This window comes from Plenodomus lingam, assembly GCF_022343315.1.
Source record: "Plenodomus lingam strain CAN1 chromosome Unknown contig_12, whole genome shotgun sequence".
In the NCBI taxonomy this organism is placed as follows: Eukaryota; Fungi; Ascomycota; class Dothideomycetes; order Pleosporales; family Leptosphaeriaceae; genus Plenodomus; species Plenodomus lingam.
In genome coordinates, this window is record NW_027093930.1 from 860,885 (window position 1) to 875,412 (window position 14,528).

Here is a 14,528-nt window from a genome sequence, read left to right on the forward strand (position 1 = left end):
GGTCCCGTCAGTCGAGGCGAGCCATTGGCCCACACCGGACCGTTTCGTGAGTGCCGATCTTGATTGTTGGTCACCGCTACAATACAAGGACGGCATGGTTCAGTCGTGGTTCGCAGGTACCAGTCATGCCCCATTTCCTGACCGGGCCTTTGCGGCCTTGCCAACCTCGCCCAGTCGCCGCAACGTCGTCTTCTTACGAGGGTGGTGTTCAGGTGGTGTTCAGGTTCCCCTCCCCGACGGCTGTCGGGAGCAAGTTCCCGCATCGGAGGAAACCCCTTTTCTAGAATCGGCCAAGCGGGTCTCCTGCAGATGCAATTCCTCAAAGCAAGCCCTTTTCTCGTCGATCCTCAAACTCTGTCTTGTTGCTTTTCCCAGACCAAGTTCACGATACTAAGCTACTGTACACTCCAAGAGTTGCTGCGCAGCCCCGCGATGCTCGTCGTGACGCCGCTCCATGCCTTCGGCCTTGGGCTGTCTTGCTGTACAGTAACAGAACAGCAAATTTGCTTCCCACCGACGACAAGCCTAGTAGGATTCTTTCGGTCAAGATCGTTGGACACACGTCGTACGCTGCAGGCGCACTGCTATTTCCAGGAGATGTGGCTGCCTCGCGCTGAGCGATTGGGTTCAAACGAATGGGGGCCAGAATATTCACGGAGTGAGAATTGAGGCCTGATGAAGCTTTGGCTTAGGGTGGGTGGGTATGACAACGGGTCGAACTGTATTCCAGCTTACTCTGTGCTACCTATGTAGCCAGAGTAGTTAGAGTAGCTAGAGTAGCCTGAGGCTGTCGTGGACCTACCTACTGGCACTGCGATTGTGTGGTGTGCTGACGACACACCGATAGTAACAATGCCGTGCGTCAGGCCAAAAGGAACTGATAGAGAGGAAATGGACTCGAGACTAATCCGCACTTGGCTAGCATTCCACAGCGAACAACACTTGATTTCCAATGACGATCGCGATGTTCCCAGGTAAACCAAGCGAGGCTGATTCCTTGTCACTCCTACTTAATCTACTATTCATGCTCTATAACTGCCGACACAGATGCCTGAAAAAGAGGCTATATAGTAGTCTGCTGTAAGTCCACAGGCGAAACACTTGCTTCTACCATGATACGCATGTGAATAAGTAGGTCGTGATGTTACATCAAAGGGCTCTGCTCTGATTGCTTCCAACTTGTAGACTACACACTACCCATGCCAACAATCATGCAAACTTGGGACTCGAGGCACAATCACACCACCCACTTGTGCACACCACACGCACAGTCACATTTATCGGCAATTCATACCATGGTAACTCGCTACGAGACACCCCCAACTCCCCATGAACTGGCTCCACTAATAGTACATAGTACTACATCTTATCGATCTCATTTGCGTTGTCTTTGTCTCAATATTGTCTTCTCTACATTATGGTTATCGTAATTCTCGCTTCGTTCTCTCCTCTCCTATACCACTCATGACTCTCTATTATCTCCATCCTTGCTCTTTTCCTTAAATCTTCTCATAATCTCCCCCTCACACAAACACCAATCCGCCAACCCTGTCCTCTCTCTTTCAAAAAGGAAAGGAGCATTGAGAACTAAACCCATGCTCACTAGGACTTTTATGCCTGACCACGACTCACTGCTCCGAACTACCCAGTTCCCAGACTTCCCATACCTTCTCCACATTCTCTTTCATTCTTCACAGCATCTCATACGACTCTATCCTGTCTTACAATTTTATCAAAGCACTACGTTGAAACAACAACACAAACAGTACACAATCTGCGCCCTCTGCATCTCCGTCTTTGCAAAACAAGAGTGACTGTATTACACAATCCATGCAATCGGCATCTCTTTCCTTCAAAACAAGAGTGAGCGCATAGGGGCATTAATCATTGAAATCTGTTTTGTTTTTCTATGTTATGGGAGCAATATCGTCCTTTTCCGGTTTCGTCTATCCCAGTCCAAGCCGAGATCAATTCCATGCCAAAGTCCAAGTCCAGTCTAACGTCGAACAAAGTTGAAGTCCAAACTTGACGTCCGAGTCCGACCAAGTCCCAAGCCCAACCTCGAATACCAGCTCTAAAACAAATATCACTGCCTACATCTTCACTCTCGGAGCTCGAAGCCTGAAGATAGTGCAAGAAAATGGAGAAAGAAAGAAAAGGAAACATAGATTGCAATTGCCCGTCTGTAGAACTATAACAACAACACGCTTTATACCACCCCTGGCACACTTTGAATTTAACCCCAAGCCTCCAGCACACACACCTGTGTATGTGCCTACTTTGCCCTCCCCCCATCTCCCGCATCTCCCCCAAACCCAAACCCCACCCATCAAGATCCCCCAAAACCCTAAGCCGTCTTCCTCCAAGCCCCCCAAACCCCCAAGAGCGAACTCGTCGTACCCGCCAAGCCGACAATTCCATCGTCCAAATCCACCCAACCCAACGCACTCGTCGGAATTGTAATGTCGCAAAGATCGCTGACCAACTGCACCTTGACAGCATTGAGTTCCTTCTCCACCTTCTTCTTCTCCACGACCTTCTCCGGGTCGGCCGAGGAGGTAATAGCCTTGGAGCGCTGCAGCAGGTTGTAGTACGAGTAGATGCCCGAAGCGATGGAGAAGGAAATTCCCGTGAACCAGGCGCGGTAGCCTTCGCGGGTGAGGCGGGCAGAGAGGGAGTGTTTGCGGATGTTGGTTGCGTCGAGCTGGGGGGAGGTTTTGTTAGTTTTTATTGTTTTGCGCGAACGTGGGTTTTGTTGGAATGGGTGATTGGCAGAGTGTTGATTATAATGAAGTTGCTCATCAGGAGGAAAGCAAGAGAGATACTTACCACACAAGCATTGTCGCAAAGCATGTAAAATGCATATCCCAACTGTCTCCCAATCGCCGTGAACCTCAGCACCGGATCCATGCTCTTAGCATCACTCGCTACCGCCGCAGCGCGGAAGTGCTCGACAAACTTTCCCACGCGCATAAGCTTGCGTGTTGCGCCAAAGGTCTTCTTGGTAGCCTCATAGGGTGCAATGGTGGAGGCAGGGCGGTTGGTGCGGTAGAGGTACCACGCAAGAAAGCGGGAAAAGTATTGGAGGGTACGGAGCACCTTGTCGCGACCGACTGTAATTGGGGCGTTAGATCGTCATCATGTGTGTGAGGGAGCAAATGAGGGAGGAGTGACAGAAGGATTAGAATGGTAAGAGAACGTACCAGTCGTCGCGACAAACTTGAGGTAGTGCGACACCGTCGGGTGGTAGATCAAAGCGTCTGCGACCATTTTGTCTGCCTTGTCGGATCCGAATGGTACACTGAGTATAAATCGCGAGGGCGAGAACGAGTCCAGCTTCGATGCTTTGATGCGAGAGAACTGATCAACCTCGGTCTTCCTTTCAATTGCTCACGGCGAAGTCGTCGGCGGAGTCGGAGTCGTAATATCCTGGGCAGCAGCGCACGTTGACGTGTTCGGTGATGTGGACGTGTTGAGCGAAGTATAGACGTCGCACTGTTGGATTATAAAAGCAGCTAGCAGGATGAAGAAGGCCACAGAAGAAGAGTGCGGAAGCGACAAGAGGAGGACGCCTGCGGTTGCGGTTCGGCACCTCTCGACGATCCTGGGGTTAGGGAGACAGGCTTGTGATTGAGGGATTGCCGGGGAACGGTTTGCCGAGGTCGGTTTGGGAGTCCGCCCAAGTCACGCGGATGACGGGGCTTCAGCTGTTTCTGGTTCGTGACAAGTACTGTACGTTGATGAATGGGACTTTATGATAGGGTTCGCTTATTGTAGTCTGGTGTTCAGATGGATGGTGTTGGTCTATTTGTGCAGAAAATCTTTTGCGTCATCAATTTTATATCGCGTGGTCTTGATGGTTTGTTCTTGTTGATGGGGAGCGCGCCACAGTGGATGAACGATTACGCAAGAAGCTTGTGTCTTGTTGTTTCCTCAACGTCTACGTATATTGCACTATACATTCCAACTGTACATGACCATTGGCCATCATGAAACCCCGCCTCGTAGCGCTCATGATCGGGTTGCTGTTGTGGAAGCGGTATGCTAGTGCCGAAAGACTTCGAGTCCCTTTCAATCATGAGCATGTGGCTTTCTTTCACATGCCCGACTTCGTCGGTCATACAACTATCTTGAATACTGATGATAAATACTAATCATGTCATTGATCAAATGCTCGATACATCCACGTCTCTGCATCTCCGACCCATATATCCTCGCCTTACTTGACACGATGGATCTACATCCTGTCCCAACTTCTAATGCACCAGTCATGCAATTCACTAAACCTTGTAAAAACAAAATGCATGGTAGAAATCTGCTGCTTCCAACTCCTCCTCCGAAGTGAGGAGCTGACCTGTATTCCGGTCCCTGACCTTCATAACTTCACTCAGTGGCCCCAGGACGGGATCGTCCTTTTGCTCCTCCCAGACCTCTCTGAACGGCTTGCGGTATTGGAGCTCGAGATTGTAGTCCTCGGCCAACGCACGGAATGCTTCCCATGGAACCACGTATTCGGGTGCTTCGACGGCTTCGGTGAGAAAGTACGAGTACTTCCAGCCATAAGGAGGACGAAAGGTACCATCTGGAGGTGTCTTGCCAGGGAACTTGACTTGATAGATGCTGTTGCCCCATGAGAAGCCTTCATCTTCGACCTCACCAGCTTCCTGGACATCTTTTGATGTGTCCTGCTCTTTGCCTTTGTCTTTGGATGCCTCTGCATGTTCACCATTCTGTTCGCCATTCGCGTGCTCACTCTCGTTGGGTTTCGGGCTATCCAGACTCTTCTCAGGGTCCCAGTCGTCTTCGTCGTCGCTTGCAAATGTCGGCCGGTCATCATCGTCGTCTGCGCCACCGGCCACATCCGGAGGCGCTGTGCCCTTGGCCTTGTGGTGCTCGATGACCTTTTGTGTGAGGATGTCGGAGTTGGGAATGGTGCCTATGAATCTTCCCCCTTTTTTTAGAGCTCCTGCTACATTACGCAACATGCCCTTGGCCTTTGCCTCGCTCTCAAACGCGTAGTGCATGCAGAACATCATCGTGACCATGTCCCAGCCACCCCCTCCCCACCGCTGGCTCATAGCGTTTCCTGGTCCCACGCCAGGGTCGATGCCGACGTCCTTGATGATGGGGATGTCGCCCAGGAATTCTCCAAAACAGTCTTTGGCGTAAAATTCAGCATGGAATATACGCCTCGACTTCTTCCTCATTTCAGCGTATCGATCCTTAGCCTGCTTGATCGAGACATCGGCAGGGTCGCAGCCCACATACAACTCGACCTTGCGCGACTTCTCCCACTTGCCCAAATCCCCTCCCTTGCCACAGCCAATGTCTAGTATCCTCAGATTGCGCTCGTCGCCGATGAACTTCTGGATGATGGACGACTTGACCCAGTTGTTAAAGCTGCGCAGCCCCTTGATCTTGCTATCTGTTTGACGCCATTCACGGCCACGCTCGGGCACCATGTTGTAGTGCTGTTTGACAACATCATGAACACCTCGCTGTGCGGCCTCTTTCTGTGCATTTCTCGCAGCTTCCTCCTCCCGTTGCTGTTGACGTTTGCGCGCGGCTTCGCGGTCGGCGACTGAGAGGCGCGCTCCTGCGCCAGGGCGCTTTCGCTGACGCGGTGGTGATCGTGAGGGCGACCTAGAGGCAGAGCGCTTCCTGCTGTCCATTTTCTATGGTACAGTACAAGGTGTGTTCATGACCCTGCTATGTCGTGTGTCGCCTTGAAGAGCGTTTGTTGTATGCAGTCTGTAAGAGTCAATTATGAAGGTTTGAAGTTTGAAGTAGAGTCAAACCCGCAAACTGTTGCTGAAGTGTAGAAGAAAGAAATTGAGTGTAAACGGCTTGTGGGAACTTTTGGGGGAGAGTTCAGCTAGAGTACGTGCCTGGTCCGTCGCACGAGTCGCGCTAGTGTACCTCATCATCGCAGCTTCACCTGCGGAATACCAAAACACGACAGCCATCTCTCTCACTTCCGCCACTCAACCCACCACCTTGACCGCCACCCACCACCGAATTTCCCCCCATATATCACACAGACTGTGACAATGGGTGACCCACAGTTCGCCAAGTATCCCGACCTGCAACTGTCGCAGCACATCTTCCAGCTCACCAATCCCGCTGCCTCCAAGTCCGCCAAGCAAGCCTCGCTCAAATCGGTCCAAGATGCCATCGCCGAACACAAGATGGCGCCGCTGTACCGGTACCTGGCCCATCCCGCGGAAGGCGTATTGAACACACCAGGTGAGGGTGGGGCAGAGCAAGCCACAAGCCATCGAAGACCCTCGGCCAGCCTGGCCAACATGCTCGCTACGAAGAAGCCGTCACTTGAAATACCATTGGCCTGGGATGAGAAGCTTTACCAGAGCTTGAGTGCGGAGAACGAGAAGGAGTTAGAAGCCATACAAAAGGAAGAGGATGAGGCATCAGAAAAGGCAGGCGAGACAGAAGTTCAGGCGGCTCGAGGTAAGCGGGCAGAGCTCTACAATCGCATCGGAGACAAGGTATGGTTCCCCTTTCTAGATATTCAAATACAGAGTGAGCACTGATCACCATACAGGACAAAGCGATTGCAAGTTACGAGGCCATCTTCGAAAAGACTGGCATTCTAGGCACCAAGATCGATCTCGTGCTCGCCATAATACGTGTCGCCCTCTTCTTTGGCGACAGGATACTGGCAAAGAAGACGATTGACAGAGCAAGCGCTCTGATTGAGAGCGGTGGTGACTGGGACCGCCGCAATCGTCTCAAGGCCTACACTGGGCTACACTACCTCACCGTTCGATCGCACGCACAAGCGGCACCCCTCCTACTCGACAGCCTTTCCACATTCACCAGTTACGAGCTGTGCAGCTACTCCAATCTCGTCGTCTATGCCATCCTCGCTGGCTCCGTCTCACTGAAGCGTGTCGACTTCAAGTCCAAGGTCGTGGACGCACCCGAGATCAAGGCTATTGTCGGTACATCGGAGGAGAAGCTCTCGGCCCTCTCCGGGCAGACATCATCTGGTCCTGGAGCCGGTGATGAGGAGATGACGGATGCTGCGTCAGGGTCCACTGCCACGCCAGCACCCACCCTTGTGAACCTCACCACTCTTGGTGGTCAGCAAGAGAAGGAGGCGCCGATTGAATTTGCGCCCCTCGCCAAGTTGGTCAAGAGCTTGTACGAGGGTGACTACAAGGGCTTCTTTGGCGCTCTTGGCGAGGTCGAAGTCAACTTCCTTAGCCAAGATCGGTACATGTACGAGCACCGTGGTTGGTATGTGCGTGAGATGCGACTGCGCGGCTACCAGCAGCTCTTGCAGTCGTACCGAGTCGTCGGCCTGGAGAGCATGGCCAAGGACTTTGGTGTCACGGTGGACTTTCTCGACAAGTAAGTGTTGGGTTTGCCTGTGAAGTCGCGTTGAAGAGTCGAGGTGCTAATACATGATCAGGGACCTCGCGAGATTCATTGCGGCAGACCGCATACCCTGCACCATCGACCGGGTCAAGGGCATCATCGAGACCAACCGACCGGATGACAAGAACAAGCAGTACGCAGACGTGGTGAAACAGGGCGATCAATTGATCACCAAGCTGCAAAAGTACGGTCAGGCAGTAAGGCTGAGGGGCAGCGAACGTGGTTAGGGGAATGGGATGCAACACGGAGCACTTGTAGACTTAGACTCACCCAGCACAAAAGCGGCTGATTCAATGAATGAAAAGCATGACGAAGCAGCAAGCCTAGAGTAGCCCACCCCGGCCCTCTCTCGTGGAATAAATAGGGAGTCAAGCTGGATGTTGCTAACAGAAGCCGTTGACCGGTACCAACTCTGGGGTGGCACAGATGGGCCAAGGTTGGGTGAGCCGGCAGCTGAGCCGGCCGTAGCTCCGCTCCTTTAACTCCGAATTTGCGGCGGATCACTGATCAAGGCTCGCTGGTGTCACAAAGCTGCGGTGAGCGATACGGGAGGATTTCAGGCCTAGACGCACAACGATTCAGGTTTGTCTACATCTCTTGATGCTGAGCTCGCGCACGCGTCTCCACTCGACAGCAGCATCATCATCATCATCATCCCTCTTCTGCTTCTTCTTCTTCTTCTTCTTCTGCTTCTTCTTCTTCTTCTTCTTCTTCTTCTTCTTCTTCTTCTTCTTCTTCTTCTCTCACGCCATTGCCAGCCCCAATCTGCACTCGTGGAGAATCGGCAGGATCCGTGCGGGCGGGCGGGTTTACGGTCTACGGTGTACCCGATTGACAGTCAGGAGAAGCAGGGTCCAGTCGCCAATAATGTCGCCGTCATGGGCTCAGACGAGCATCAGCAGCCTTCGCGCCCACGTCTCGAGTTCACGGCTGCGGCCGGGTGTGATTGCCGCGCGTGACGGAGGCACTCGAGGTAATTGGAATCCATTTCTTTTCCTTTCCCCCCACGCGTGTCGCACTTGGACGGCGCGGAGATTCGGGGCTACGGCGAGAAACGGAGGGGTGGGTGGTTTGTGTGTAGTGGGGTAGTCCACGAGTCCACGACGGTCTTGTCACTGCTGCAGGTTACAAAAAAAAAAAAAAGTAACTCAACTTTGTCTAGTTTCGTCTCTGCCCCATACACTACGTTTTGTGGGGGACCCCAAAGCAGTGCTAGTAGAGAGTAGTACTTTGTCTTTCTGTTTGGCTTGCCGTCTTGTTCTACCGACTCATAGTCTCGTTCGACTGCTCACCACCACCACCATCTTTGCCTTGTAGCACTGTGTAGACCATCACCGATCGCATACGCCCCTCTACATCGACTCTCGCCACGTCTCATACGAAACATGTCGACCGCACCGCACAAGGCGCTTACCATTGACACCATCAACCCACACGTCAAGGCTGCACAGTATGCCGTCCGTGGCGAGCTAGCTGTCAAGTCGGAGCAGTACCGTGCGAAGCTGGCCAAGGGCGAGGGCAAGGACCTTCCCTTTGACACCGTCATTGCAGCCAACATTGGAAATCCACAGCAGCTGGACCAGAAGCCGATTACATTCTTCCGCCAGGTCGCGAGTTTGTTGGAGAATCCGGGACTGCTGGAGCATGAAGATGTGCTCATCAAGAGCCTGGGATACAAGACAGATGTGTTGGAAAGGGCGAGGAGGCTGTTGAAGGAGGTCAAGAGCGTGGGTGCATATAGTCAGAGTCAGGGTGCACCGGGCATCAGACAGAGCGTCGCCGAGTATATTGAGCGTAAGCCCTTGTCCTTGCGCAGTGGCAAACACCCAGACTGACAATCGACCAGGACGAGATGGCTACCCTGCGAGCTTCGAGAACATCTACCTTAGCAACGGTGCCTCGTCGGGCGTGAATACCCTTCTCCACACCATCTGCGCGAAGCCAGAGACCGGCATCATGGTTCCCATTCCGCAATACCCGCTCTACACCGCCACACTTTCTGTGCTCAACGCCCGCTGCGTTCCATACTACCTCGACGAGGAATCTGCATGGGGCACATCACTCGACTCCATCCGCGCCGCCTATGACAAGGCCGTCTCAGAGGGTACCGACGTAAAGGCCATTTGCGTCATCAACCCCGGCAACCCGACCGGTGCTTCCCTCCCTGCCGAGGACATCAAGGCCGTACTCAAGTTCGCCGCTGAAAAGCGACTAGTGGTCATGGCTGACGAAGTCTACCAAACCAACGTCTTCCTTGGCGAATTCATCTCCTTCAAAAAGGCACTCCGCGACTTGCAGAAGTCGGAGCCCGGCAAATACGACGACATTGAGCTTGCGTCGCTGCACTCGGTGTCCAAGGGCATGGTGGGAGAGTGTGGTCACCGTGGCGGCTACTTTGAGCTCATCGGCTTTGAGCCAGAGGTTGCGGCTGAGGTGTACAAGTTCATCTCCATCCAACTCTGTCCCCCAGTACTGGGCCAATGTATCGTCGAGATGATGGTCAACCCACCCAAAGAGGGCGAGCCCAGCTATCCTCTGTACAAGCAGGAATACGATGGTATTTTCAAGGGCTTGAAGGAACGTGCCATGGCGTTGTACGAGGCATTCAAGGAGATGGAGGGTGTAGAGTGCGCCGAGCCACAGGTACTATATTCTCTTTTTCCACCCACAGTCCTCCCCTATCCCCCCATCCTCGAAGGCCAAACAAGGAGGAAACGCTAACGTCTTCACCAGGGCTCCATGTACCTCTTCCCCACCATTCACCTGCCCCCCAAGGCCCTTGCGCAAGCCAAATCCGAAGGCCGGGCCGCCGACGAATTCTACTGCTTCCGCATGCTCGACGCAACGGGTGTGTGTGTGGTTGCGGGCTCGGGCTTTGGCCAAAAGGAAGGGACGCTGCATTTTAGAACGACGTTTCTGGCTCCGGGGACGGATTGGACCAAGAGGTTGATTCGGTTCCACCGGGATTTCATGGCGGAGTTCAAGTAGAGTGCCGGGGTGTGGATGGGGAGCTGTAGGGTGTAGAGTGGACAGTGGGTATTTTTGAATATCCAATGTCTGGACTGATGTGATTTATTTTGTGGACTTGCAGCGGATTGACAGCTACCTGATGGTTCAATGTGTGCGGCTTTGTTTCTTCCCTTGTGGCTTGTGTGTATCGTCGAGCTATGATGTCAAAGACTCGATCGGGTCGGATCCAGAATGCAACCCTACACTCCTTGCTTGCAAATCTGACACTATGATGACAACGCAAGCCAACCCACCCTAGCGCTCTCCCAAGCGCAAACCCCCCCCCCACTTTCGGACAATGCACAGAAGCCAGACGAGCTGGGAGAGCAAGAACAAAATTGTCCAAGCGTGTTCTCCTTGTAGAACATCGTACCGAGCCCAGGTCCATGGTTTGTGCTAGTGGTACGGGTACTCTAGCGGGGGCGGGAGTGTGGGCACGGTGTGGTTGGGGAGAGTGTAGTGTAACTGTGTACTCTAGAGTAGCTAGGTTGGGGGTTTGGGAGATGGAATAGGGAGTACTATGTGTGGGATTTTGTGGGACGTATCGAGTGGATTGTTCGAGTTGGCTTGGGGTGGAGTAGGTACCTTACATGGTAGAGAGTCTGTGTTTGATTCGGTATGGATTGATGCAGCGAGAGACGGATGCAGTAGAGTACCGGTATTGGACTGAGCTGGAAAGAGAAGGGTGCCGCACGCAGGGTGATGTCTAGGAGGACTAAGAGTAGAAGAAAAGGCCATCGCACGCAGGGTGATGTCTAGGAGGACTAGAAGAAAAGGCCATCACACGTAGGGTAATATCTAGGAGGACTAGAAGAAAAGGCTATTGGACTGCGATGACGTTGTGCGAACTTGTGGCCCCATGGCAGTGCAGAGCTGGCTATTGGTGTCTTTTTCATCAAACGCTGGCTCCGCGGCATTACCGGTGGGCCCAAGTACCGATAGTAACTTGGTAGAAGAAGGACGTGGCGATGCAACGTCCGCGCCGCAAGACACATACTCTACTACTCCTACTTACTCTAGTACACACGGCAGATGGACTCTAGTACAATCGAGTAATCTACTACTGCCACATGCAACAGAGAAGTAGCGGTGCTTACAAAACAACAAGCATGATTGGAAAATGGCCACAACCACATGACAACACCGCAATGTCAGGCGTGGTGGTATAGAGTAGATACTATAGTACACACATAGGTACCGGTACAGTACACCCACCATAGAGTACACCATGCCAGTACTTGGTACCCCATCAGCTGTGGCCACATGACCATACGCTACTCTTACTCTAGAGTAGAGTACTCCTACAGTCCAGGCACACATGCAGTGCTCAATCGGTTCGCAGGCAAAGCAGTAAAATTGTATGTCCATCCGACATGCCACCTTCCCCATGTGGCTCGGCGCCGAGAGATGGCGTGCCCCACCCGCCCACATGCTTGTGAGGGAATACTACTAAACCCACATTGCGTTCACCTGGGCCGAGCCAATCCATGCTTATCGCTGAAGAAGCAATGCCAAGCTATAAGACTTGCCTACATCGCCTGCTCGCTGGCTCGGGAGTCGAGTTCTGGTTCTTCTCCATCGACAGCAAAGATTTCTTGCCATGGGTATGTATTCATTCACTGTTGTTGCCAGCCGGCTCATCAGTTCACGGGGTTCCCTTGCCCGCCTGCATCTTCTCATACATATCCCCCTTGCTAACCTGTGCATCATCAGCCTCCGCCGTAGAACACGACCGCGACTTCTCGAGCGAGGAGAAGCCGCCGGTGTATGCCAATGCCGCCCACAACCCCTTGCTGCGGGCGGGCGACTATGAGGGCAAGCCGACGGAAGAAGAGTTCAAGACGCTGCGTCGTGTGCCCGGCCCCATGCCCACCGTCGCCTATGTGATTTGCGCCGTCGAGTTTGCAGAGCGGGCTTCGTACTATGGCGTTCAGCAGCTCATTGGCAACTTTGTCAATCGCCCGTTGCCGGCCGGGGGAAATGGCTGGGGTGCTCCTCCCAAGGGCACCCAGGAGACGGCCGGTGCCCTTGGTCTGGGGACCGTCAAGGCCAATGCCGTCTCTCAGTCCTTCTCCATGTTGGTGTACACGCTGCCCGTCTTCTTTGGCTGGCTGGCCGACACGAGGACGGGGCGGTTCAAGCTGATTTGTTGGGGTATTCTGGTCTTTGGTCTTGCCCATGCATTGATGGTCGTTTCGGCGTCCAAGTCGCTGCTGGCCGATGGAAGCGCAAAGGTGCCGTATCTGCTGTCTCTGTATATCTTGGCTGTGGGTGCTGGCAAGTCTTGTCCTTGGGGCGGTGTCCAGGATGCTGCTACAATGCTGATACTACCGCTTAGCCATGTTCAAGCCGAATGTTTCCCCGCTGCTCTTGGATCAGATGGCGACTAGAGTGCCCAAGGTGGTCACAACCAAGAAGGGTGAGAGAGTCATTGAAGATCCCGAGGCCACAACGGAGCGAGTGATGTTGTGGTTCTATCTCCTCATCAACATCGGCGGTTTCATGGGTGTCGCTACCACTTACAGCGAAAAGTACGTTGGCTGGTGGCTAGCGTTCTTGCTCCCGCTCCTACTGTACCTGCCCCTACCATTCCTCATGTGGTACCTCAGGAAGCGCCTCATCCTCCACCCCCCAGCTGGCAGCGAGCTCGGCCGCGTCTTCAAACTGCTAGGCGTCATTTTCCGACGCGGTGGCATCAAGAGAATCGGCCGCAGTGGCTTCTGGGCCCTTGGAAAGCCCTCCAACATCGCTGCTGCAGGCCTCCACATCTCCACCGGCTGGAATGACGAATTCGTAGAAGACGTCCGACGCGCCTTCCAAGCCACCGGAATCTTCTGCTTCTTCCCCATCCAGTACCTCAACGACAACGGCATCGGCGGCGCAGCCGGCTACCTCTCCACCATGCTCACCACCAACGGCGTCCCCAACGACGTCATCCAAAACTTCAACACCCTCAGCATCATCGTCGCCGCTCCCATCTTCAACTATGCTCTTTACCCTGCCCTCCGCAAAGCACGCATCCACTACGGCCCTGTCGCCCGCATCACCACGGGCCTCGCCATGTCTGCCGTGGGCGGCGCAGGCTACGCCATCCTCAACTACTACGCCTACCAACAATCTCCCTGCGGCGAATACGGCTCCGATAACTGCACGGTCGGTACCGGCGTAGCTCCTATCACGATCTGGTGGATGGCCATCCCCTACGGCCTGGGCGGTATCTCGGAAATCTTTGTCAACGTGCCCGCGTACGGGATCGCGTACTCGCGCGCGCCCGTCAACATGCGCGGTCTCGTGTCTGCCATCAACCTCTTCAACACGGGGGTTGCGTACGCGATTGGCCTCGCATGCTCCTCCGTCATCCGCGACCCCTATCTCACGTGGGATTTTGCGGGCCCCGCCATTGTAGGTGCCGTTTTAGCCGTCATCTTCTATGTCCTGTTTCGCCACATGGACAAGGAAGAGTATGTTATGCGCGACGAGGGCAGTGTGGATTACGTGTTGGAGTTGGAGGGAACGCCGGGGGTGTTGGGCACGCATGAGGGGAATAAGACGGTGAATGAAACGCCTGCGATTGGACTCCATGAGGAAATGATGATTTCGCAGAAACAGTGAGGAGGGAGTGGGAAGGCGGAGTGGGTGGGTGGAAGGAGGAATCGACGGAGGGATAGGGTTTATCTTGGCCGTGGATAGGTGTGTAGAATGGTTAACTGAAGGGGACATGCATATGCACGAATATTCAAGTATTCTCCCCCCCCCCCCCCCCTCTTTTTCTTGAATCTCATCTCATCGCGCTCTTTTTTCTTTACCAAAGTCCTCACATCCGTTATATCACTCCTATAATACCCCCTCCCCCTCAAAGACACTCTAGCCTCCCATATGAATTATTTTCACAGGTCAATGCGATACAAGGTCATAGAATCTGGAAACTGTGTGGAAGTGCGAACTCGAGGTAGTGTTGGGCTGGAATGGGGATGATGGTGTTGGTCTTGAGGGGGTGGAGGGCGTTGATGGGGTTGGGCGGGGCGCTTTAAGCTAGCGAGATCCCGGCTGCAGATTTGTTGAGGGAGATGGGCAATTGGGAAAGGAAAGCTATTTGTTGTCTGTTTGATGTTGAGGCT

At 53.6% G+C, this 14,528-nt stretch overlaps 8 protein-coding genes across 8 annotated transcripts; 5 read left to right on the plus strand and 3 right to left on the minus strand.

Annotated features, from left to right (window-relative positions):
- Window positions 1–94: 94 nt before the first annotated feature.
- Window positions 95–617, plus strand: IAQ61_001511 (uncharacterized protein; the record flags this gene model as incomplete). Its single annotated transcript, XM_066095133.1, has 2 exons — window positions 95–116; window positions 310–617. 2 exons carry the CDS (start codon window positions 95–97, stop codon window positions 615–617), a joined length of 330 nt encoding a protein of 109 aa, XP_065954981.1.
- A 235-nt stretch (window positions 618–852) lies between these two features.
- On the plus strand, window positions 853–1,503 carry IAQ61_001512 (uncharacterized protein; the record flags this gene model as incomplete). Its single annotated transcript, XM_066095134.1, has 4 exons — window positions 853–974; window positions 1,093–1,131; window positions 1,186–1,298; window positions 1,358–1,503. The coding sequence occupies 4 exons, from the start codon at window positions 853–855 to the stop codon at window positions 1,501–1,503; spliced, it is 420 nt and encodes a 139-aa protein (XP_065954982.1).
- A 381-nt stretch (window positions 1,504–1,884) lies between these two features.
- IAQ61_001513 (uncharacterized protein) lies at window positions 1,885–2,166 on the minus strand (the record flags this gene model as incomplete). Its single annotated transcript, XM_066095135.1, has 1 exon — window positions 1,885–2,166. The coding sequence occupies one exon, from the start codon at window positions 2,164–2,166 to the stop codon at window positions 1,885–1,887; it is 282 nt and encodes a 93-aa protein (XP_065954983.1).
- A 157-nt stretch (window positions 2,167–2,323) lies between these two features.
- On the minus strand, window positions 2,324–3,849 carry IAQ61_001514 (uncharacterized protein). Its single transcript, XM_003839773.2, has 3 exons — window positions 3,204–3,849; window positions 2,830–3,113; window positions 2,324–2,704 (listed from the first exon to the last, which is right to left on the minus strand). Exons 1-3 carry the CDS (start codon window positions 3,268–3,270, stop codon window positions 2,348–2,350), a joined length of 708 nt encoding a protein of 235 aa, XP_003839821.2. The 5' UTR covers window positions 3,271–3,849; the 3' UTR covers window positions 2,324–2,347.
- A 431-nt stretch (window positions 3,850–4,280) lies between these two features.
- Window positions 4,281–5,672, minus strand: IAQ61_001515 (uncharacterized protein; the record flags this gene model as incomplete). The annotated part of the gene is made up of 1 exon (XM_003839774.1): window positions 4,281–5,672. The coding sequence occupies one exon, from the start codon at window positions 5,670–5,672 to the stop codon at window positions 4,281–4,283; it is 1,392 nt and encodes a 463-aa protein (XP_003839822.1).
- Window positions 5,673–6,050: 378 nt separating this feature from the next.
- Window positions 6,051–7,628, plus strand: IAQ61_001516 (uncharacterized protein; the record flags this gene model as incomplete). Its single annotated transcript, XM_003839775.2, has 3 exons — window positions 6,051–6,506; window positions 6,563–7,374; window positions 7,436–7,628. The coding sequence occupies 3 exons, from the start codon at window positions 6,051–6,053 to the stop codon at window positions 7,626–7,628; spliced, it is 1,461 nt and encodes a 486-aa protein (XP_003839823.2).
- Window positions 7,629–8,268: 640 nt separating this feature from the next.
- Window positions 8,269–10,389, plus strand: IAQ61_001517 (uncharacterized protein; the record flags this gene model as incomplete). The annotated part of the gene is made up of 4 exons (XM_003839776.2): window positions 8,269–8,374; window positions 8,719–9,195; window positions 9,248–10,044; window positions 10,135–10,389. The coding sequence occupies 4 exons, from the start codon at window positions 8,269–8,271 to the stop codon at window positions 10,387–10,389; spliced, it is 1,635 nt and encodes a 544-aa protein (XP_003839824.2).
- Window positions 10,390–11,529: 1,140 nt separating this feature from the next.
- Window positions 11,530–14,022, plus strand: IAQ61_001518 (uncharacterized protein; the record flags this gene model as incomplete). Its single annotated transcript, XM_066095136.1, has 3 exons — window positions 11,530–12,014; window positions 12,124–12,696; window positions 12,749–14,022. The coding sequence occupies exons 1-3, from the start codon at window positions 12,011–12,013 to the stop codon at window positions 14,020–14,022; spliced, it is 1,851 nt and encodes a 616-aa protein (XP_065954984.1). The 5' UTR covers window positions 11,530–12,010.
- Window positions 14,023–14,528: the final 506 nt, after the last annotated feature.